The 24,457-nt window shown below is 49.8% G+C and overlaps 1 protein-coding gene across 4 annotated transcripts in view; it reads left to right on the top strand.

Moving 5' to 3' along the window:
- Nucleotides 1-24,457, top strand: part of RCN2 (reticulocalbin 2) — an 82,703-nt gene that overhangs the window by 35,904 nt on the left and 22,342 nt on the right. For 3 of the 4 annotated variants that reach the window (XM_063943559.1, XM_063943561.1, XM_063943560.1), the window contains exons 2-3: nucleotides 21,411-21,577; nucleotides 23,097-23,202. In XM_063943559.1, coding sequence (XP_063799629.1) covers nucleotides 21,411-21,577; nucleotides 23,097-23,202 — 273 coding nt within the window. Of the gene's footprint in view, nucleotides 1-20,184; nucleotides 20,259-21,410; nucleotides 21,578-23,096; nucleotides 23,203-24,457 lie in introns of those variants that run through there. The other variant, XM_063943562.1, reaches the window with a different exon arrangement.

Here is a 24,457-nt window from a genome sequence, read left to right as displayed (position 1 = left end):
GGCACGAGAAGCAGGAGGGCAATGGCAGAAGCTGCAAGGATTCTTCGCTGGGCGGAAAATCATGTGATAGCACTGTCAGCAGTGTTCATTCCGGGAGTGGACAACTGGGAAGCAGACTTCCTCAGCAGACACGACCTCCACCCGGGAGAGTGGGGACTTCATCCAGAAGTCTTCCACATGATTGTAAACCGTTGGGAAAAACCAAAGGTGGACATGATGGCGTCCCGCCTCAACAAAAAACTAGACAGGTATTGCGCCAGGTCAAGGGACCCTCAGGCAATAGCTGTGGACGCTCTGGTAACACCGTGGGTGTACCAGTCAGTGTATGTGTTCCCTCCTCTGCCTCTCATACCCAAGGTACTGAGAATCATAAGAAGGAGAGGAGTAAGGACTATACTCGTGGCTCCGGATTGGCCAAGAAGGACTTGGTACCCGGAACTTCAAGAGATGCTCACAGAGGAACCGTGGCCTCTACCTCTAAGAAGGGATCTGCTCCAGCAGGGACCCTGTCTGTTCCAAGACTTACCGCGGCTGCGTTTGACGGCATAGCGGTTGAACACCGGATCCTGAAGGAAAAAGGCATTCCGGATGAAGTCATCCCTACCCTGATCAAAGCCAGGAAGGATGTAACCGCACAACATTATCACCGTATTTGGCGTAAATATGTTGCGTGGTGCGAGGCCAGGAAGGCCCCTACAGAGGAATTTCAACTGGGTCGTTTCCTGCATTTCCTGCAAACAGGACTGTCTATGGGCCTAAAATTAGGGTCCATTAAGGTTCAAATTTCGGCCCTGTCAATTTTCTTCCAGAAAGAACTGGCTTCAGTTCCTGAAGTTCAGACGTTTGTCAAGGGGGTACTGCATATACAACCTCCTTTTGTGCCTCCAGTGGCACCTTGGGATCTCAATGTAGTTTTGGGGTTCCTAAAATCACATTGGTTTGAACCACTCACCACTGTGGACTTAAAATATCTCACATGGAAAGTGGTAATGCTGTTGGACCTGGCTTCAGCCAGGCGTGTCTCAGAATTGGCGGCTTTATCCTATAAAAGCCCTTACCTAATTTTTCATTCGGACAGGGCAGAATTGAGGACTCGTCCTCAATTTCTCCCTAAGGTGGTTTCAGCGTTTCACCTGAACCAGCCTATTGTGGTACCTGCGGCTACTAGGGACTTGGAGGACTCCAAGTTGCTGGACGTAGTCAGGGCCCTGAAAATATATGTTTCCAGGACGGCTGGAGTCAGGAAATCTAACTCGCTGTTTATCCTGTATGCACCCAACAAGCTGGGTGCTCCTGCTTCTAAGCAGACTATTGCTCGCTGGATTTGTAGTACAATTCAGCTTGCACATTTTGTGGCAGGCCTGCCACAGCCAAAATCTGTGAAAGCCCATTCCACAAGGAAGGTGGGCTCATCTTGGGCGGCTGCCCGAGGGGTCTCGGCGTTACAACTTTGCCGAGCAGCTACTTGGTCAGGGGCAAACACGTTTGCTAAATTCTACAAATTTGATACCCTGGCTGAGGAGGACCTGGAGTTCTCTCATTCGGTGCTGCAGAGTCATCCGCACTCTCCCGCCCGTTTGGGAGCTTTGGTATAATCCCCATGGTCCTTACGGAGTTCCCAGCATCCACTAGGACGTCAGAGAAAATAAGAATTTGCTTACCGATAATTCTATTTCTCGTAGTCCGTAGTGGATGCTGGGCGCCCGTCCCAAGTGCGGATTGTCTGCAATACTTGTACATAGTTATTGTTACAAAAATCGGGTTATTATTGTTGTGAGCCATCTTTCCAGAGGCTCCTCTGTTATCATGCTGTTAACTGGGTTCAGATCACAGGTTATACGGTGTGATTGGTGTGGCTGGTATGAGTCTTACCCGGGATTCAAAATCCTTCCTTATTGTGTACGCTCGTCCGGGCACAGTATCCTAACTGAGGCTTGGAGGAGGGTCATAGGGGGAGGAGCCAGTGCACACCAGGTAGTCCTAAAGCTTTACTTTTGTGCCAGTCTCCTGCGGAGCCGCTATTCCCCCATGGTCCTTACGGAGTTCCCAGCATCCACTACGGACTACGAGAAATAGAATTATCGGTAAGTAAATTCTTATTTTTACACTGGCAGAAGTATGTTATCAGTGCCTAGGCACTGCATATAGGACCCCCGCCAGTATAATTATTTGAATTTGAGCGGGACTGCAGCGCGCCGGGTGGGGGCGTGGCTTAGCCCGCACAGCTTACCAGCGCCATTTTCTCTCTTCACAGAGCATGCAGAGACGCTGGCCCGGACCTCCACTCTCCTTAACAAGTACAGGGAGCAAAACGGGAGGGGGGGGTGGGGGCACAGCCAATTGGTGCTAGATATATATATATATAACAGCGCAGTGATCATATATTATATTTTTGGTAGTATATGGGCGCTGGGGTGTGAGCTGGTATTCTCTGTGTTCTCTCTAACAGGCTTCCCTGTGGGTCTGTCCCCTATTGCCAGTGTGTGTGTGTGTCGGTACAGTGTGTCGACATGTCTGAGGCTGAGTGCTCCTCCCCGGAGGAAGTTACTGGGGGCGCAGAGAAGGATTTGGGAGTGACTCTGTCGGCACCGCCGACTGCTGATTGGGTGAATATGTTGAGTACATTGAATGCAAATGTGGCGTTATTGTCTAAGAGGCTGGATAAATCTGATTCTCAGACACAAACGTGGAGAAAATCCATGGAGGACGCTTTGTCTCAGGTACAGGCCCCCTCAGCGTCACAAAAACGTTCATTTACCCAGATGGCAGATACGGATACCGACACGGACTCTGATTCCAGTGTCGACTTTAGTGAGGCCAGTTTACATCCGAAATTGGTTAAGAGTATTCAGTACATTATTGTGGCTATTAAGGATGTTTTACATAATTCTGAAGTGCCTGCTGTTCCAGATACGAGGGTTTGTTTGTATAAGGGAAAAAAGCCTGAGGTGACGTTTCCCCCCTCTCATGAACTGAACGCTCTTTGTGAAAAAGCTTGGAATCGTCCGATAAAAGATGGCAGATTCCAAAGAGAATTTTTATGGCATATCATTTCCCCTCTGACGACATCTCAGTCATCTCCCAATGTGGACAAGGCTCTGTCCCGGCTGTCCAAGAAAGTGGCGCTTCCGTCTCCTGACACTGCTGCCCTCAAGGATCCTGCGGATCGTAAGCAGGAAACGACATTAAAGGCCATTTATGTCACTACGGGTGCACTACTCAGACCTGCCGTGTCGTCGGCATGGGTGAGTAGTGCTATTGCTAAGTGGGCTGATAATTTGGCATCTGACATGGATACCCTAGATAGGGATAGAATTCTTTTAACTCTCGGTTATATCAGGGACACTGCAGCTTACCTAAAGGATGCGGCGAGGGATATTGGCCTCTTGGGATCAAGGGCCAATACCATGGCAGTCTCGGCCAGGAGAGCGCTGTGGATTCATCAATGGAATGCTGATGCCGACTCCAAGAAAGCTATGGAAGCTCTCCCTTATGAAGGTAGTGTCTTGTTTGGTGACGGCCTCGCGAACCTGGTGTCTACCGCTACAGCGGGTAAGTTGTCTTTTCTTCCTTATGTTCCCGCACAACAGAAAAAGGCACCCCATTATCAGATGCAGTTTCTTTCGCCCTAATAAATACAAAAAAGGAAGGGGCTCGTCCTTCCTTGCTTCAAAAGTTAGAGGAAGGGGAAAAGGTCGCCTGCTTTGTCTGGCGCCCAGTACCAAAAGTCCTCCCCGGCCTCTGCCAAGTCCACCGCATGACGCTGGGTCTCCACTACGGGAGTCCGTGCCGGTGGGGGCCCGTCTCCGACTCTTCAGTCAGGTCTGGTTTCAATCGGGCCTAGATCCTTGGGTCTTAGACATAGTGTCCCAAGGGTACAAACTGGAGTTTCAGGAGGTGCCCCCCTCCCCCACCGATTTTTCAAATCAGCCTTGCCAGTTTCTATCCCAGAAAGGGAAGTAGTGAGTGCTGCGTTACAAAAGCTGTGTCAACAGAGTGTCATTGTCCCGGTACCCCCAGTTCCAACGGGGAGAATGGTTTTATTCGAGCCTCTTTGTCGTGCCAAAGCCAGACGGCTCGGTCAGACCGATCCTGACCCTAAATTCCCTCAATCTGTATTTGAAAACTTTCAAGTTCAAGATGGAATCTCTTCGAGCAGTGATCTCCAGTCTAGAAGGGGGGGGATTTTATGGCGTCAGTCGACATAAAAGATGCCTACTTACACGTCCTGATATATCCTCCACATCAAGCTTTCCTGAGATTTGCGGTGCAGGATTATCATTACCAATTTCAGTCATTGCCGTTTGGGCTTTCCACGGCCTGAGGGGTCTTCACCAAAGTCATGGCGGAAATGATGGTACTCCTACGCAAGCAGGATGTCACAATTATCCCGTACTTGGACGATCTGATAAAGGCGAGATCAAAGGAGCAGTTGCTAAGAAATGTGGAACTCTCCCTGACGGTTCTGCAACATCATGGTTGGATTCTAAATTTGCCAAAGTCTCAGTTGATTCCGACAACTCGGCTGCCTTTCTTGGGCATGATCCTGGACACGGAACTGCAGAGAGTGTTTCTTCCAGCCGAAAAAGCTCTGGAAATCCAATACATGGTCAAGGAGATTCTGAAACCGTCAAGAGTGTCGATTCATCAGTGCACTCGAGTGCTAGGGAAGATGGTTGCGGCTTACGAAGCCATTCCGTTTGGCAGGTTTCATGCCCGGGTGTTTCAGTGGGACCTGCTGGACAAATGGTCCGAGTCTCACCTGCACATGCACCGGAAAATAAGTCTATCTTCCAGGACCAGAATTTCTCTCCTGTGGTGGCTGCAAAGTTCTCACCTTCTAGAGGGATGCAGGTTCGGGATCCAGGATTGGGTCCTGCTAACCACGGATGCAAGTCTCCGAGGCTGGGGAGCAGTCACACAAGGAAGAAGTTTCCAGGGAAAATGGTCAAGCCAGGAAACTTGTCTCCACATAAACGTTCTGGAGTTAAGAGCCATTTACAACGGCCTTCTGCAAGCGGAACACCTTCTTCGAGGTCTACCTGTCCTGATTCAGTCGAACAACGTAACAGCGGTGGCGTACGTAAACCGCCAGGGTGGAACAAAGAGCAGAGCGGCGATGACGGAGGCCACAAGAGTTCTCCGCTGGGCGGAAAAGCACGTGAGCGCTCTGTCAGCAGTCTTCCTTCTGGGCGTGGACAACTGAGAAGCAGACTTCCTCAGCAGACACGATCTCCATCCAGGAGAGTGGGCTCTTCATCAAGAGGTATTTGCAGAAGTGACAAGTCGTCGGGGGAATTTCTCAAATAGACATGATGGCGTCTCGCCTCAACAAGAAGCTTCCGTGGTATTGTTCCAGGTCAAGGGACCCCCAAGCCAGTGCAGTGGACGCCCTGGTAACTCCGTGGGTGTTTCAGTTGGTATATGTGTTCCCTCCACTACCTCTCAATCCAAAAGTGTTGAGGATCATAAGACGAACAAGGGTTCAGGCAGTACTCGTCGTTCCAGATTGGCCACGGAGGGCCTGGTATCCGGATCTTCAGGAATTGCTCATAGAAGATCCTTGGCCGCTTCCTCTCAGAGGGGACCTGTTACTGCAGTGGCCATGCGTATTTCAAGACTTACCGCGGCTGCGTTTGACTTTGACGGCGTGGAGGTTGAACGCCAAATCCTAGATCGAAAGGGTATTCCCGGGGGAAGTTATCCCCACTCTCCTTAAGGCTAGAAAGGAGGTCACGGCGAAGCATTATCACCGTATTTGGAGAAAATATGTGTCGTGGTGTGAAGCCAAGAAGGCTCCTACTGAGGAGTTTCAGCTGGGTCGTTTCCTCCATTTTTTGCAGGCAGGCGTGGATGCAGGCCTGAAATTGGGTTCCATCAAAGTGCAGATTCCGGCTTTATCTATTTTTCTCTGACGTCCTAGTGGATGCTGGGACTCCGTAAGGACCATGGGGAATAGCGGCTCCGCAGGAGACAGGGCACAAAATAAAAGCTTAAGGATCAGGTGGTGTGCACTGGCTCCTCCCCCTATGACCCTCCTCCAAGCCTCAGTTAGATTTTTGTGCCCGGCCGAGAAGGGTGCAATCTAGGTGGCTCTCCTGAGCTGCTTAGAATAAAAGTTTAGTTTAGGTTTTTTTATTTTCAGTGAGTCCTGCTGGCAACAGGCTCACTGCATCGTGGGACTAAGGGGAGAAGAAACGGACTCACCTGAGTGCAGAGTGGATCGGGTTTCTTAGGCTACTGGACATTAGCTCCAGAGGGACGATCACAGGTTCAGCCTGGATGGGTCACCGGAGCCGCGCCACCGTCCCCCTTACAGAGCCAGAAGAGACGAAGAGGTCCGGTGAAATCGGCGGCAGAAGACATCCTGTCTTCAGACTAAGGTAGCGCACAGCACCGCAGCTGTGCGCCATTGCTCTCAGCACACTTCACACTCCGGTCACTGAGGGTGCAGGGCGCTGGGGGGGAGCGCCCTGAGACGCAATATAACAGTATATACCTTAGGTGGCAAAAAGAATACATCACATATAGCTCCTGGGCTATATGGATGTATTTTAACCCCTGCCATTTTTACACAAAAAAGCGGGAGATAAGGACGTCGTGAAGGGGCGGAGCCTATCTCCTCAGCACACAAGCGCCATTTTCCCTCACAGCTCCGCTGGAAGGACGGCTCCCTGACTCTCCCCTGCAGTCCTGCTTCAGAATCAGGGTAAAAAAGAGAAGGGGGGGCATTTTTGGCAGCAAATAACGATAATAACAGCAGCTATAAGGGAATAACACTTATATAAGGTTATCCCTGTATATATATATATAGCGCTGGGTGTGTGCTGGCAGACTCTCCCTCTGTCTCTCAAAAGGGCTAAGTGGGGTCCTGTCCTCTATCAGAGCATTCCCGGTGTGTGTGCTGTGTGTCGGTACGTGTGTGTCGACATGTATGAGGAGGAAAATGATGTGGAGGCGGAGCAGTTGCCTGTGTTGGTGATGTCACCCCCTAGGGAGTCGACACCTGACTGGATGATTGTATTTAAACAATTAAGTGATAATGTCAGCAATTTGCAAAAAACTGTTGACTACATGAGACAGCCGGCAAATCAATTAGTGCCTGTCCAGGCGTCTCAGACACCGTCAGGGGCGCTAAAACGCCCGTTACCTCAGTGGGTCGACACAGACCCTGACACAGATACTGAGTCTAGTGTCGACGGTGACGAGACAAACGTAATGTCCAGTAGGGCCACACGTTACATGATCACGGCAATGAAAGAGGCATTGAACCTTTCTGACACTACAAGTACCACAAAGAAGGGTATTATGTGGGGTGTGAAAAAACTACCAATAGTTTTTCCTGAGTCAGAGGAAATAAATGAGGTGTGTGATAAAGCGTGGGTTTCCCCCGATAAAAAACAGCTAATTTCTAAAAAATTATTAGCATTATATCCCTTCCCGCCAGAGGTTAGGGCGCGTTGGGAAACACCCCCTAGGGTAGATAAGGCGCTCACACGTTTATCTAAACAAGTAGCGTTACCGTCTCCTGATACGGCCACCCTCAAAGAACCAGCTGATAGAAGGCTGGAAAATATCCTAAAAAGTATATACACACATACTGGTGTTATACTGCGACCAGCAATCGCCTCAGCCTGGATGTGCAGTGCTGGAGTCGCATGGTCGGATTCCCTGACTGAGAATATTGATACCCTGGATAGGGACAATATTTTGTTAACTATAGAACATTTAAAGGATGCATTACTATATATGCGTGATGCACAGAGGGATATTTGCACCCTGGCATCAAGAGTAAGTGCTATGTCCATCTCTGCCAGAAGAGCGTTATGGACGCGACAGTGGTCAGGGGATGCGGATTCCAAACGGCACATGGAAGTATTGCCGTATAAAGGGGAGGAGTTATTTGGGGCTGGTCTATCGGACCTGGTGGCCACGGCAACGGCTGGAAAATCCACCTTTTTACCCCAGGTCACTTCACATCAGCAGAAAAAGACACCGTCTTTTCAAACTCAGTCCTTTCGTTCCCATAAGTACAAGTGAGCAAAAGGCCACTCCTTTCTGCCCCGGGGCAGAGGAAGAGGAAAAAGACTGCACCATGCAGCCGCTTCCCAGGAGCAGAAGCCCTCCCCTGCTTCTGCCAAGTCTTCAGCATGACGCTGGGGCTTTACAAGCAGACTCAGATATGGTGGGGGCCCGTCTCAAAAATTTCAACGCGCAGTGGGCTCACTCGCAAGTGGATCCCTGGATTCTACAGGTAGTATCGCAGGGGTACAAACTGGAATTCGAGGCGTTTTTCCCCCTCGTCGGTTCCTGAAGTCTGCTTTACCAAAGTCTCCCTCCGACAGGGAGGCAGTTTTGGAAGCCATTCACAAGCTGTATTCCCAGCAGGTGATAATCAAGGTACCCCTCCTGCAACAAGGAAAGGGGTATTATTCCACGCTGTTTGTGGTACCGAAGCCGGACGGCTCGGTGAGACCAATTTTAAATCTGAAATCCTTGAACACTTACATAAAAAGGTTCAAATTCAAGATGGAGTCACTCAGAGCAGTGATAGCGAACCTGGAAGAAGGGGACTATATGGTGTCTCTGGACATCAAAGATGCTTATCTCCACGTCCCAATATACCCTTCTCACCAAGGGTACCTCAGGTTTGTAGTACAAAACTGTCATTATCAGTTTCAGACGCTGCCGTTTGGATTGTCCACGGCACCTCGGGTCTTTACCAAGGTAATGGCCGAAATGATGATTCTTCTACGAAGAAAAGGCATTTTAATTATCCCTTACTTGGACGATCTCCTGATAAGGGCAAGATCCAGGGAACAGTTAGAAGTCGGAGTAGCACTATCTCAGGTAGTGTTACGTCAGCACGGGTGGATTCTAAATATTCCAAAATCGCAGCTGATTCCAACGACACGTCTACTGTTCCTAGGAATGATTCTGGACACAGTCCAGAAGAAGGTGTTTCTCCCGGAGGAGAAGGCCAGGGAGTTATCCGAGCTAGTCAGGAACCTCCTAAAACCAGGCCAGGTCTCAGTGCATCAGTGCACGAGGGTCCTGGGAAAAATGGTGGCTTCTTACGAAGCGATTCCATTCGGAAGATTCCATGCAAGAACGTTTCAGTGGGATCTACTGGACAAATGGTCCGGATCGCATCTGCAGATGCATCAGCGGATAACCCTGTCGCCAAGGACAAGGGTGTCTCTCCTGTGGTGGCTGCAGAGTGCTCATCTACTAGAGGGCCGCAGATTTGGCATTCAGGATTGGATCCTGGTAACCACGGATGCCAGCCTGAGAGGCTGGGGAGCAGTCACACAGGGAAGGAATTTCCAGGGCTTGTGGTCAAGCATGGAAACATCTCTTCATATAAACATTCTGGAACTAAGGGCCATTTACAATGCCCTAAGTCAAGCAAAACCTCTGCTTCAGGGTCAGGCGGTGTTGATCCAATCGGACAACATCACGTCAGTCGCCCACGTAAACAGACAGGGCGGCACGAGAAGCAGGAGGGCAATGGCAGAAGCTGCAAGGATTCTTCGCTGGGCGGAAAATCATGTGATAGCACTGTCAGCAGTGTTCATTCCGGGAGTGGACAACTGGGAAGCAGACTTCCTCAGCAGACACGACCTTCACCCGGGAGAGTGGGGACTTCACCCAGAAGTCTTCCACCTGATTGTAAACCGTTGGGAAAAACCAAAGGTGGACATGATGGCGTCACGTCTAAACAAAAAACTGGACAGATATTGCGCCAGGTCAAGGGACCCTCAGGCAATAGCAGTGGACGCTCTGGTAACGCCGTGGGTGTACCAGTCAGTGTATGTGTTCCCTCCTCTGCCTCTCATACCAAAAGTACTGAGAATCATAAGAAGGAGAGGAGTAAGAACTATACTCGTGGTTCCGGATTGGCCAAGAAGGACTTGGTACCCGGAACTTCAAGAGATGCTCACGGACGAACCGTGGCCTCTACCTCTAAGAAAGGACCTGCTACTGCAGGGGCCTTGTCTGTTCCAAGACTTACCGCGGCTGCGTTTGACGGCATGGCGGTTGAACGCCGGATCCTGAGGGAAAAAGGCATTCCAGAAGAAGTCATCCCTACTCTGGTCAAAGCCAGGAAGGACGTAACCGCAAAACATTATTACCGCATTTGGCGTAAATATGTTGCGTGGTGTGAGGCCAAGAAGGCCCCTACAGAGGAATTTCAACTGGGTCGTTTCCTTCATTTCCTGCAAACAGGACTGTCTATGGGCCTAAAATTAGGGTCCATTAAGGTTCAAATTTCGGCCCTGTCGATTTTCTTCCAGAAAGAACTGGCTTCAGTACCTGAAGTTCAGACATTTGTAAAAGGGGTGCTGCACATACAGCCTCCTTTTGTGCCTCCAGTGGCACCTTGGGATCTCAATGTGGTGTTGAGTTTTCTAAAGTCACATTGGTTTGAACCACTTTCCACTGTGGACTTAAAATATCTCACATGGAAGGTGTCGATGCTGTTAGCCTTGGCTTCAGCCAGGCGTGTGTCAGAATTGGCGGCTTTATCATATAAAAGCCCTTACTTAATTTTTCATTCTGACAGGGCGGAATTGAGGACTCGTCCTCAATTTCTACCTAAGGTGGTTTCTGCATTTCACATGAACCAACCTATTGTGGTACCTGCGGCTACCAGGGACTTAGAGGACTCTAAGTTGCTTGACGTTGTCAGGGCCTTGAAAATATATGTTTCCAGGACGGCTGGAGCCAGAAAATCTGACTCGCTGTTTATCCTGTATGCACCCAACAAGCTGGGTGCTCCTGCTTCTAAGCAGACGATTGCTCATTGGATTTGTAGTACAATTCAGCTTGCACATTCTGTGGCAGGATTGCCACAGCCAAAATCAGTAAAAGCCCATTCCACAAGGAAAGTGGGCTCATCTTGGGCGGCTGCCCGAGGGGTCTCGGCTTTACAACTTTGCCGAGCAGCTACTTGGTCAGGGGCAAACACGTTTGCTAAATTCTACAAATTTGATACCCTGGCTGAGGAGGACCTGGAGTTCTCTCATTCGGTGCTGCAGAGTCATCCGCACTCTCCCGCCCGTTTGGGAGCTTTGGTATAATCCCCATGGTCCTTACGGAGTCCCAGCATCCACTAGGACGTCAGAGAAAATAAGATTTTACTTACCGATAAATCTATTTCTCGTAGTCCGTAGTGGATGCTGGGCGCCCATCCCTAGTGCGGATTGTCTGCAATACTTGTATATAGTTATTGTTACAAAAATTCGGGTTATTATTGTTGTGAGCCATCTTTTCAGAGGCTCCTTTGCGTTTATCATACTGTTAACTGGGTTCAGATCACAAGTTGTACGGTGTGATTGGTGTGGCTGGTATGAGTCTTACCCGGGATTCAATATCCTTCCTTATTATGTACACTCGTCCGGGCACAGTATCCTAACTGAGGCTTGGAGGAGGGTCATAGGGGGAGGAGCCAGTGCACACCACCTGATCCTTAAGCTTTTATTTTGTGCCCTGTCTCCTGCGGAGCCGCTATTCCCCATGGTCCTTACGGAGTCCCAGCATCCACTACGGACTACGAGAAATAGATTTATCGGTAAGTAAAATCTTATTTTTTTCAAAAAGAATTGGCCGCCCTTCCTGAAGTTCAGACTTTCGTGAAGGGAGTGCTGCATATCCATTCTCCGTTTGTGCCACCCGTGGCACCGTGGGATCTTGACGTGGTGTTACAATTTCTTATGTCTCACTGGTTTGAACCTTTGCGAAAGGTTGAGTTGAAATTTCTCACTTGGAAGGTGGTCATGCTTTTGGCCTTGGCGTCCGCCAGACGGGTGTCGGAATTGGCGGCTTTGTCTCACAAGAGCCCATATTTGATTTTCCATGTGGATAGAGCGGAATTGAGGACTCGTCAACAATTTCTGCCGAAGGTGGTTTCTTCGTTTCACATAAATCAACCTATTGTGGTGCCTGTGGCTACGGATGCCGTGATGGTGCCAAAATCTCTCGATGTCGTAAGAGCTTTGAAATTTATATGTCGCCAGAACGGCTCTTGTTAGGAAAACGGTGGCTCTGTTTGTCCTGTATGCTTCCAACAAGATTGGAAATCCTGCTTCCAAGCAGACTATTGCATGCTGGATTTGTAATACGATTCAGCACGCTCATTCTACGGCTGGATTGCCGTTGCCAGGAAGGTAGGCTCATCTTGGGCGGCTGCCCGTGGGGTCTCGGCACTTCAACTTTGCCGAGCAGCTACGTGGTCGGGTTCAAACACTTTTGCTAATTTCTACAAGTTTGTTACCCTGGCTGATGAGGAACTCATGTTTGCTCATTCGGTGCTGCAGAGTCGTCCGCACTCTCCCGCCCGGTCTGGAGCTTTGGTATAGACCCCATGGTCCTTTTGGAGTCCCCAGCATCCTCTAGGACAGGCCTGGCCAACCTGTGGCTCTCCAGATGTTGTGAAACTACACATCCCAGCATGCCCTGCCAGAGTTTTAGCATTCCCTAATAGAAAAACTGTGGCAAAGCATGATGGGACTTGTAGTTTTACAACAGCTGGAGAGCCACAGGTTGGCCAGGCCTGCTCTAGGACCTAAGAGAAAATAGGACTTTAATACCTACCGGTAAATCCTTTTCTCCTAGTCCGTAGAGGATGCTGGGCGCCCATCCCAGTGCGGACTGTTACTTGCAGTTGTATTGTTAGTTGTTGTTTTCGGTTACACGTAGGTTGTGCATCGGTTATGTTCAGCTTGTTGCTGTTTTTTGTTCATACTGTTATCTGGTATTCCTGCTAATCCAGTTGTACGGTGTGTTTGTGGTGTGAGCTGGTATGTATCTCACCCTTAGTGTAACAAAAATCCTTTTCCTCTAAATGTCCGTCTCCCTGGGCACAGTTCCTATAACTGAGGTCTGGAGGAGGGGCATAGAGGGAGGAGCCAGTTCACATCCATTCAAAGTCCTATGTCCCATGTCTCCTGCGGGTCCCGTCTATGCCCCCATGGTCCTTTTGGAGTCCCCAGCATCCTCTACGGACTAGGAGAAAAGGATTTACCGGTAGGTATTAAAATCCTATTATAGTTTACTTTCAAGTGGCCATCAAACATTGGAGAATGCATGTAGCCAATGCAGGGAAATGACCCCATTTGAATGTTTATATCACTGATTTCTTTTTTTGTGTCCAAGTAACGTAACCGCTACATAATGGGGTGAGATGCAGTCAGGGAGATTGCTACAATTTCAGTGCCTCCCTGCGTTCAGAAGGTATCCGGTCTCTTAAGTCGACCACCCTTAGGTTGACAATGTATAGGTTGACCACTATTGGTCGACAGTAACTGGGTCGACAGGTCAAAAGGTCGACATGAATTAAATTTTTCTCTTACGTCCTAGAGGATGCTGGGGACTCCGTAAGGACCATGGGGATAGACGGGCTCCGCAGGCGACATGGGCACTTTAAGAAAGAACTTTAGGTATGGGTGTGCACTGGCTCCTCCTCTATGCCCCTCCTCCAGACCTCAGTTTACTACTGTGCCCAGAGGAGACTGGGTGCATTACAGGGAGCTCTCCTGAGTTTCTTGAAAAGAAAGTATATTTGTTAGGTTTTTTATTTTCAGGGAGCTCTGCTGGCAACAGACTCCCTGCAGCGAGGGACTGAGGGGAGAGAAACAGACCTACTTTAATGTTAGGCTCTGTTTCTTAGGCTACTGGACACCATTAGCTCCAGAGGGAGTCGGAACACAGGTCTCACCCTGAAGTTCGTCCCGGAGCCGCGCCGCCGTCCTCCTCGCAGAGCCGGAAGATAGAAGCCAGGTGAGTATGAGAAGAAAGAAGACTTCAGAGGCGGCAGAAGACTTCAGATCTTCACTGAGGTAACGCACAGCAGTAAAGCTGTGCGCCATTGCTCCCACACACAGCAGTCACTGTAAGGGTGCAGGGCGCTGGGGGGGCACCCTGGGCAGCATATTAACCTCTTTTACTGGCAAAAAGACATATATACAGCTAGGCACTGTATATATAAAGAGCCCCCGCCAGTTTTTTCATTATTTGAGCGGGACAGAAGCCCGCCGCTGAGGGGGCGGAGCTTCTTCCTCAGCACTCACCAGCGCCATTTTCTCCACAGCACTGCGCTGAGAGGAAGCTCCCCGGACTCTCCCCTGCTTATCCACAGTGAAAGAGGGTTTTAAAGAAGGGGGGGGGGGGGCACATAATTTGGCGAAAAATAAAGATTACAGCGCTATCTGAGTAAACATATTGTGTGTTTTTTCCTGGGTCATTAGCGCTGGGTGTGTGCTGGCATACTCTCTCTCTGTCTCTCCAAAGGGCCTTGTGGGGGAACTGTCTTCAGATAAGAGGATTCCCTGAGTGTGTGGTGTGTCGGTACGCGTGTGTCTGCATGTCTGAGGTAGAAGGCTCTCATAGGGAGGAGGTGGAGTAAATGACTGTGGTGTCTCCGTCGGCAACACCGACACCTGACTGGTTGGATATGTGGAATGTTTAAGTGCTAATGTGAATTTATTGCACTGAATCTAGGGAATGTACAGGGAGTCAAACCCTGCCTTTCCCCTATGTCACAGGGACCTTCAGGGTCTCAAAAGCGCCCACTATCCCAAATAGTAGACACTGATACCGACACGGATTCTGACTCCAGTGTCTACTACGATGATGCAAAGTTACAGCCAGAATTGGCTAAAAGTATTCAATATATGATTATTGTAATAAGATGATTTGCATATCAAACCCCCTGTCCATGACACGAGGGTACACATGTATAGGGTAAAGAAACCTGAGGTAACCTTTCCCCCATCTCATGAACGAGTTATTGAAAAGGCTTGGGAATCTCCAGACAACAAGAAACTGCAGATTCCCAAAATGGATTCTTAGAGCGTATCCTTTCCCGACTAAGGACAGGAGACGGTGAGAATCTTCCCCAAGAGGGAAAAAAGCGCACGCTTATCCAAAAAGGTAGCGCTGCCATCCCAAGATATGGCTACCTACAAGGATCCTGCTTATCGCAAACAGCAGGCTACCTTGAAGTCCATTTACACAATTCTAGTACCTTACTCGGACCGGTGATAGTGTCAGCTTGGGTTTGTAGCGCTGTAGCAGCGTGGATAGGTACCTTGTCGACGGAGATTGATACCCTGGATAAGGATACCATTTTATTGACCCTCGGTCATATTAAAGATGCTGTCTTATATATGAGAAATGCTCAAAGAGACATTAGCCTACTGGGTTCTAGAATCAACGCTATGTCGATTTCTGCTAGACGAGTCCTATGGACCCGGCAATGGACAGGTGATGCCGACTCAAAAAGGCATATGGAGGTTTTACCTTACAAGGGTGAGGAATTGTTTGGGGAAGGTCTCTCGGACCTGGTCTCCACAACCACTGCAACTGAATAAAATTTTTTTGCCATATATTCCCTCACAGCCTAAGAAAGCGCCACATTATCTAATGCGGTCCTTTCGGTTAAATAGAAACAAGAGAGTACAAGGATCGTCTTTTCTTGCCAAAGGTAAGGGCAGGGGAAACAAGCTGCCAACCACAGCTGGTTCCCGGAACAGAAGTCCTCCCCGGCCTCTACAACATCCACAGCATGATGCGGGAGCCCAGCTGAGGGAGCCCGCCCCTGGGGGGGCACGTCTTCAAATTGTCAACCACATCTGGGTTCACTCACAGGTGGATCCCGGAGCAATAGAAATTTTTTCCCAGGGTTACAGGAATTCGAAGGGGTGTCTCCTCGCCGGTTTTTCAAATCGGCCCTAACTTCTCCCCCAGAAAGGGAGATAGTGTTAAATGCAATTCACAAATTGTATCTTCAACAGGTGGTGGTCAAAGTTCCCCTACTTCAACATGGAAAGGGGTATTAATCAACCCTGTTTGTAGTCCTGAAACCGGACGGTTCGGTCAGACCCATTTTACATTTAAAATCCTTGAACCTATACTTGAAAAGGTTCAAGTTCGAGATGCAATCGCTCAGAGCGGTCATCGCCAGCCTCGAAAGGGGGGGATTTTATGGTATCCCTGGACATAAAGCATGCATACCTTCATGTTCCCATATATCCACCTCATTAGGCGTACCTGAGGGTTGCAGTACAGGATTGTCATTCCCAATTTCAGAACTATCCCGTACTTGGACGATCTCCTCATAAAAGCGAGATCATGAGAGCAGTTGTTGAACAGCGTGTCACCTTCACTGAAGGTGTTACAGCAACACGGCTGGATTCTCAGTATCCCGAAGTCACAGTTGATTCCTGCGACTCGTTTGACCTTCTTAGGCATAATTCTGGATACGGTCCAGAATAGGGTTTATCTTCCGATAGAAAAGGCCCAGGAACTCATGACTTTGGTCAGGGACCTATTGACAGGTGTCTGTGCATCACGACACTCGAGTCCTGGGTAAGATGGTGGCATCGTACGAGACCATTCCTTCGTCAGGTTCCATACGAGGACCTTCCAATGGGACCTACTGGACTAGTGGTCCGGGTCACATCTACAGATTCATCAGTTGATCACCCTGTCCCCCAGGGCCAGGGTGTCTCTCCTGTGGTGGCTGCAGAGTGCTCACCTTCTGGAGGATCGCAGATTCGGCATCCAGGACTGGGTTCTGGTGACCACGGATGCGAGCCTCCGAGGTGGGTAAGCAGTCGCACAGGAAAGAAACAAACTACCAAAGTATTTGGTCAAGTCAAGAGACTTGTCTCTACATCAACTTCCTGGAACTGAGGGCCATATACAACGCCCTTCGTCAAGCGGAGACTTTGCTTCACGACCTACCGGTTCTGATCCAGTCAGACAACATCACCGCAGTAGCTCATGTAAACCGCCAAGGCGGCACAGGGAGCAGAGTGGCAATGAAAGCCACCAGGATTCTTCGCTGGGCGAAAAATCATGTAAACGCACTGTCAGCAGGATTCATTCCGGGAGTGGACAACTGGGAAGCAGACTTCCGCAGCAGATAGGATCTACATCCAGGAGAGTGGGGACTTCATCAGGAAGTCTTCGCACAGATTGCAAGTCAGTGGGGACTGCCACAGATAGACATGATGGCGCCCCGCCTCAACAAAAAGCTACAGAGGTATTGCGCCAGGTCAAGAGACCCTCAGGTGGTGGCAGTGGACGCCCTAGTGACACCGTGGGTGTTCCAGTCGGTCTATGTGTTTCCTCCTCTTCCTCTCATCCCAAAGGTGTTGAGAGTAATAAGAATGAGAGGAGTACAGACAATTCTCATTGTTCCAGATTGGCCGCGAAGGGCCTGGTATCCGGATCTGCAGGAAATGCTCACAGAAGATCTGTGGCCTCTTCCTCTAAGACAGGACCTGTTGCAACAGGGGCCCTGTCTGTTCCAAGACTTACCGCGGCTGCGTTTGACGGCATGGCGGTTGAACGCCGGATCCTAGCGGAAAAGGGCATTCCGGATGAGGTCATTCCTACTCTAATAAAGGCTAGGAAGGACGTGACAACTAAACATTATCACCGTATATGGCGAAAGTATGTTTCTTGGTGTGAGGCCAGGAATGCTCCTACGGAAGAATTCCATCTGGGCCATTTCTTTCACTTCCTACAAACTGGAATGAAATTGGGCCTAAAATTAGGCTTCATTAAGGTTCAGATTTTGGCCTTAACCATTTTCTTTCAGAAGGAATTAGCTTCTCTCCCAGAAGTACAGACTTTTGTGAAGGGAGTGCTGCATATTCAGCCTCCTTTTGTACCTCTGGTGGCGCCTTGGGACCTTAACGTGGTGTTGAGTTTCCTTAAGCCGCACTGGTTTGAACCACTTAAAACGGTGGAGTTAAAATATCTCACTTGAAAGGTGGTCATGTTGTTAGCCTTGGCTTCGGCTAGGCGAGTATCGGAATTGGCGGCTTTGTCTCTTAAAAGCCCCTATCTGGTTTTCCATATGATTAGAGCGTAATTGCGGACCCGTCCTCAATTCTTGCCTAAGGTGGTGTCATCTTTTCATATGAACCAACCTATTGTGGTGCCTGTGGCTACGCGAGACTTGGAGGATTCCGAGTCCCTTGATGTAGTCAGGGCTTTGAAAATTTCTGTGGCCAGAACAGCCAGGATCAGAAAAACAGAAGCACTTTGTCCTGTATGCAGCCAACAAGGTTGGCGCTCCTGCTTCGAAGCAGACTATTGCTCGCTGGATCTCTAACACGTTTCAGCAGGCTTATTCTACGGCTGGATTGCCGTTACCAAAATCGGTTAAGGCCCATTCCACTAGGAAGGTGGGCTCTTCTTGGGCGGCTGCCCGTGGGGTCTCGGCATTACAGCTGTGCCGATCTGCTACTTGGTCGGGTTCAAACACCTTTGTTAAGTTCTATAAGTTTGATACCCTGGCTGAGGAGGACCTCCTGTTTGCTCAATCGGTGCTGCAGAGTCATCCGCACTTTCCCGCCCGTTTGGGAGCTTTGGTATAATCCCCATGGTCCTTACGGAGTCCCCAGCATCCTCTAGGACGTAAGAGAACATACGATTTTAAACCTACCGGTAAATCTATTTCTCGTAGTCCGTAGTGGATGCTGGGCGCCCGTCCCAAGTGCGGACTACTTCTGCAAGACTTGTATATAGTTATTGCTTACATAAGGGTTATGTTATAGTTCATCGGTCTCGGACTGATGTTGTGTTGTTTTCATACTGTTAACTGGTTAGTATATCACAAGTTATACGGTGTGAATGGTGTGGCTGGTATGAATCTTGCCCTTGGATTAACAAAAATCCTTTCCTCGTACTGTCCGTCTCCTCTGGGCACAGTTTCTCTAACTGAGGTCTGGAGGAGGGGCATAGAGGGAGGAGCCAGTGCACACCCATACCTTAAGTTCTTTCTTAAAGTGCCCATGTCTCCTGCAGAGCCCGTCTATCCCCATGGTCCTTACGGAGTCCCCAGCATCCTCTACGGACTACGAGAAAAAGATTTACCGGTAGGTTTAAAATCTTATTTTTTTCTTTTTTCAATTTTTTTCATACTTGCCCGCAGCATGGCGAGTCAACACGGTTCACTAACTGGGGTTCCTGGTCACTATACAGAGAAAACGACACAAAAAAAAAGAAGCTCCTGTTGACCTGTCGACCTAGAATCCCTGTCGACTTAGTTACTGTCCACCAATAGTGGTCGACCTAAGTGAGGTCGACCCTCCATACCACACCGGTTCAGAGAGAGTTGGCAAGTATCTAGTTCTTTATTAGGAAACTAGTTAAAAGGCTGTCAAAATGACAGACACCAGGGCAGGATTATAGGGGGGAAGGTCGCTACTCACACAGGAGAAGCCGGGTTTGTGGAAGTCCTGCTGGGAGCTGGGGCTCTGTCATGCTGAGGGTGTATCGTTAGCCTTTTATAGCGTCTAACTCCCCCTGCTGACATCAACCCTAGGGATTGCGGCCTCATACTATTCCTGGTGCATAAGATCCCTAAGGCCAGCTACTGTTTGGTAGTCTCCTCCCAATACAGTGCGGCTGTGTCCGTATCCCATCTACTAAAAGCGGAATCGATGCCTTACTTTCTCTCCATGCTCCGGCCACAGCCTGGTAACGTCTGCTGGACCTGCTAGTATATCCGACACAGATGCCCGCCGAAACAGCACTGTACTCGTGGGTAAGCATTGTCGCGGCCCGGCGGAGGGTTGTTGGAGCGACTCTTTCTAAGCGTATAAGACGCTGTTTAGAAAAGATCACTCAGAAAATTAGTAATACTAAAAAATAACATAAGAAAGCTTTAGGGCTGGTAAAAGGAACAGCAGCCCTCTGACCATTGTCCGGCTCCTGCCGCACCAAACAAAAAACTGATTTGCCTAAGCCAGTGGGCGGGGATATATGGACGGGCCCGTTGCATCCTGTAAGGCCTGAAAGCTTTTGATCGTTTGGTGCCAATCCGCTGTCGCCCCATCATATCCCATTGTTATCCTGTGGATAACCTGTGGACCCTCCCAGAGAAATGCTGTGTATCTGTAATGGGCAGGCTATAATGATGTTGCACTATATACACCAGTACTGGCACATGTAAGCTCACCAGTCCCCGCGCAGTTCTTGCCCAGTGCCCAGTCTGGGTTTAGAGGACACCAGTAGCTGCCAGCAGCTGGCCGGAGGGGTCTGGGCATGGTCTGTGGGGTAGGGGTGGGGCAAGCATAGGACCCCGCCCCTCCATCGGCACTCAGTATGCATAAGGCAGTATCTGCCACCTCACCCGCATCATCTGCAGCCCCAGCCCCTCCTCCTGGTCACTGCACTGGTCACCCCACACAGAGTCTCACCCCTTCTTGCCGTGACTGATTCATCTCCCCCGGCTGGTAAGTGGCCACGTGTCCCCGGTGTGGTACGGGACAGTCTGGTAGTTTCTGCATCCGTTTTCTGGTTATTACTGCTACTTGTGGCTGAGTCCCGGGATGGCAATGCGTTTGCATGGCTGCTAAAAACTGCTGGCGAGCGATCAACTCGGAATGACCCCCCCATGTGCGTATGTCCGTCCTATTCTGAGGTGGATGGAACTTGGCTGGATCTGTCTTTCTGTAATAAAGGGCATTTTGTGGCAGTGACCGGGCAGTTGCACAGAACTGGTCTATCTTGTGGGCGGTGTCTAAATGTCCATGTGATTCTGAGTCGTGCGTACAGAATGCTGCGTCTGTCGGATCTCTTGCACCCAGTATGTGCTGATAATGACAGTTGCAGAGGCCGGTGTGAAATCAGTCAGCGTCACGGCTTCCAGGTGTTGATGCACCAACCAGCATTAGACCTATGGATTCCAGTATTAGCATGAGGCAGTAAATCATTCCACGGCTGCCCGGAGCTACAGCCACTGTTTGTATGACTCAGCCTCATATATGTCAGTAGGTAGACGTACGCCTTATCTGTACTCCTAGTATTCGTATTGCGTAGAATGGCCGTTGTGTGCGTGAATGTGAGTGGAGGTAAATAAGTAACAGAATAACACTGATGGTGATAGCGACGTAACCATAGATCATTATCAGACATGCTCATAAATCCGCTGAGACGATTACAACCGATACCCTGTGAAGGCAATACACTTATGGGGGCTGTCTCCATGTCTGCATCTGTTGGTAGTTGCCCATTTGCAAATGCTGCTACAAAGCTCTACCCTGGTGTATTACTGCGTAGGACTGAGACGCCCACTGCCGGACGCTGAAACAACGATTGGTGCTTTTTTACACGCACCATGTAAATTTGAATGTGCCCCGTGACAGATGCAGTTTCTCTGTCCGCGCATGGCCTTCCTATTTGGGTGAATAAGCATCTGTGTACGCAACCTCTTTCCCGACACGCTCGCCACTCGCCCATAAGATGGACTATTCCCATGTGTGCAGCTAGCCACTGTATGCTTCCAGGCACGATGAGGCCGCAATGTCTTCTGTAGTCTTGTAAGGTTACTCCTCAGTGCACAATATTGACCCTCATTGTAATGACATTGTTTGTTGTTCTTCCAGTGATTCCATCAAGAGTGAAGATGCATACATTAGTGGTTTTCCTGTCTGTGTGTCTGACCCTCAGTACGTCACACCTGCATAGATCCTCCAACCTCCCAGCAGATGACCACTACGAGAACGGGGAACACAATAGTGACTATGACAAGAAGATGTTCCTGGGAGGAGAGGTACAGGGAGTAATTCTTGTTACATGTGATGGGCTTGTTACATTGGGGAAGATGCACCATGTCTTCTAAAGATTGGAGAAGTTGCCTATAGCAACCGGTTTCAATGTATCATTTTACAGAATGTATTTGATAAATACAGGGCTGGTTCTGCACCTTGTGGCGCCCAGTGCGAAACTTTCCACTGGCGCGCCCTCCCCCCCCATGGCAAAACAGTTAGTGCGTGCCGGAGGCGTGCTGCAAATAACATGGGCGTGGCTTCATAGGGGAGGGGCGTGGCCACAGTTATGCCCCCAGATTTGCCCCAAGTAGTTGTGCCCCCCAGTAGATTTGTCCCCTGTAGCTGTGCCCCCATTAGTTGTGCCCCGTCGCTCGTTGCTTTGCCCCCAGTAGTTGTGCCCTCTGTTGCTGTGTCCGCTGTTGCTTTGCCCCCAGTAGATTTGCCCCAATAGTTGTGCCCCCTGTGCTTTGCCCCCAGTAGTTGTGACGGGTTCACTACGATATGCTGGCGGTCGGGCTCCCAGTGACCAGCATACCGGCGCCGGGAGCCCGACCGCCGGCTTACCGACAGTGTGGTGAGCGCAAATGAGCCCCTTGCGGGCTCGCTGCGCTCGCCACGCTACGGGCACGGTGGCGCGCTACGCGCGCCACACTATTTTATTCTCGCTCCAGGGGGGTCGTGGACCCCAACGAGGGAGAATAAGTGTCGGTATGCCGGCTGTCGGGCTCCCGGCGCCGGTATGCTGGTCGCCGGGAGCCCGACCGCCGGCATACTGAAGACCACCCAGTTGTGACCCCTGTTGCTTTGCCCCCAGTAGATTTGCTCCCTGTAGCTGTGCCCCCATTAGTTGTGCCCCGTTGCTTGTTACTTTGCCCCCAGTAGTTGTGCACCCTGTTGCTTTGTCCCCAGTAGATTTGCCCCAGTAGTTGTGCCCCCTGTTGCTTTGCCCCCAGTAGTTGTGCCCTCTGTTGCTTTGGCCCCAGTAGTTGTGCCCCCTGTTGCTTTGCCCCCAGTAGTTGTGTCCCCTGTAGTTGTGCCCACTGCTGCTGTGCCCCCTGTATACTGAATACTTACCACTGCCCCGCTCCTGATTCCCGACCGCCGCTGCTGATGCTCCGTCTCTGGCCTCCCGCGGCTCCTCTCTATGGGAGAGACGTCATGACGTCTCTCCCATAGCAGCGCCACACAGACACTAGAGGTCAATAATGACCTCTAGTGTCTGTCCCTGGAGCCGGCTGCAGCGGACGCCCACACAGCCCACGGCGTCCGCTGCAATTGGGGTGCGGGTAGGCGGCGGTACCTGCGGGGTGACTGCTTGCCCGCACCAAGAACCGCTCCTGGATAAATGCTAGCTAAAGCTTATTGGTTGTCTTGTGACACCTTGTCCATTTGTACACTCTTTAGTGGCTTGATGCCCCTCCCCCATTATATCTTTTTTTAGAATGTTATCCAGGTAGCTTAGGCTTATGTGACTCTGGTTTACAGGGAGTATCAATCAGTCTCTGATTGTCTGTATTTAAGGAAGAAGTAGAAGAGTTTGCGGAGCTAAGTCCAGAAGAACAGCAGAAAAGGCTGAAATCTATCATTAAAAAAATTGATCTAGATGCAGATGGATATCTCACTGAAGGTAAGGTTAAATGTATTTCTGTATACAGCATTTATAACCTTAAAGGGGTTGTCCCGGTTTGGGTGCCCTCCCCACGGTTTAGCAAACCATCTTTGCACCTGACCATCATTGTGTGCTATTTCTCATTACATTTGAGCAAGCAGTGTTCTGATATTAGTGGTGGTCATTCCGAGTTGATCGCTAGCTGCATTCGTCCGCTGTGCAGCGATGAGGCAAAATAACGGCACTTCTGCGTATGCGGCGCAATGCGCACGCACGACGTACTAGTACAACGACAGATGTCATTTAACAAAAGGTCTAGCAAAGCTTTTCAGTCGCACTGCTGGCCGCAGAGTGATTGACAGGAAGTGGGCGTTTCTGGTTGTCAACTGACCGTTTTCAGGGAGTGTTAGAAAAAATGCAGGTGTGCCAGTAAAAACGCAGGCATGGCTGGGCGTGTCTGTGATGTCAAAACAGGAACTGAACAGTCTGAAGTGATCGCAAGCGCTGAGTAGGTATTAAGCTACTCTAAAACTGCACAAAAAAACTTGGCCGTCGCTCTGCGATCCTTTCGTTTGCACTTCTGCTAAGCTAAGATACACTCCCAGTGGGAGGCGGCAAAGCGTTTGCACGGCTGCTAAAAACTGCTAGCAAGCGAACAACTCGGAATGACCACCTATGCTAGTTGCACAGTTAGTTGAACTAAGCATAATACTGAAATGCAGCAAAACGCTTTCATTCTAAAAAATGTTTTTCACTTAATTTACCGTGGACATTTTTTAAAAATATTTAATGCATCATTAACTTCACGCACCCGAAGGAAAGTTTCTACTAGAACAGGCTGCCTATTAAACTCACCTAGAGAAGTATTAAAGGACCGTGGGGCTAATTCAGACCTGATCGCTAGGCTGCGTTTTCGTACAGCGGGCAATCGGGTCTAAACTGCGTATGCACCGCAATGCGCGTTGCACGTGTACAAAGCGGATCACCGCTCAGCGATGGGTTTGTGCGAAGGATCCATTCGCACGGGCGTTTGCAAGGAGATTGACAGGAAGAAGGCGTTTGTGGGTGGCAACTGACTGTTTTCTGGGAGTGGTTGGAAAAACACAGGCGTGTCCATGCGTTTACAGGGAGGGTTCCTCACGTCATTTCTGGTTCTGCTACACATGCGTTTGCACACTTGCAAAGCGAAAATACACTCCCCTACGGGCGTCGACTATGCAAATACAGGGCTGCAAAAAAAACCCTAGTGAGCCCCCATGTTAGAGACAAGGGG

Source organism: Pseudophryne corroboree, chromosome 10, assembly GCF_028390025.1.
Source record: "Pseudophryne corroboree isolate aPseCor3 chromosome 10, aPseCor3.hap2, whole genome shotgun sequence".
NCBI lineage: Eukaryota > Metazoa > Chordata > Amphibia > Anura > Myobatrachidae > Pseudophryne > Pseudophryne corroboree.
The sequence above is the reverse complement of the archived record's forward strand: the minus strand, read 5'-3'. Positions and strand labels throughout refer to the sequence as shown.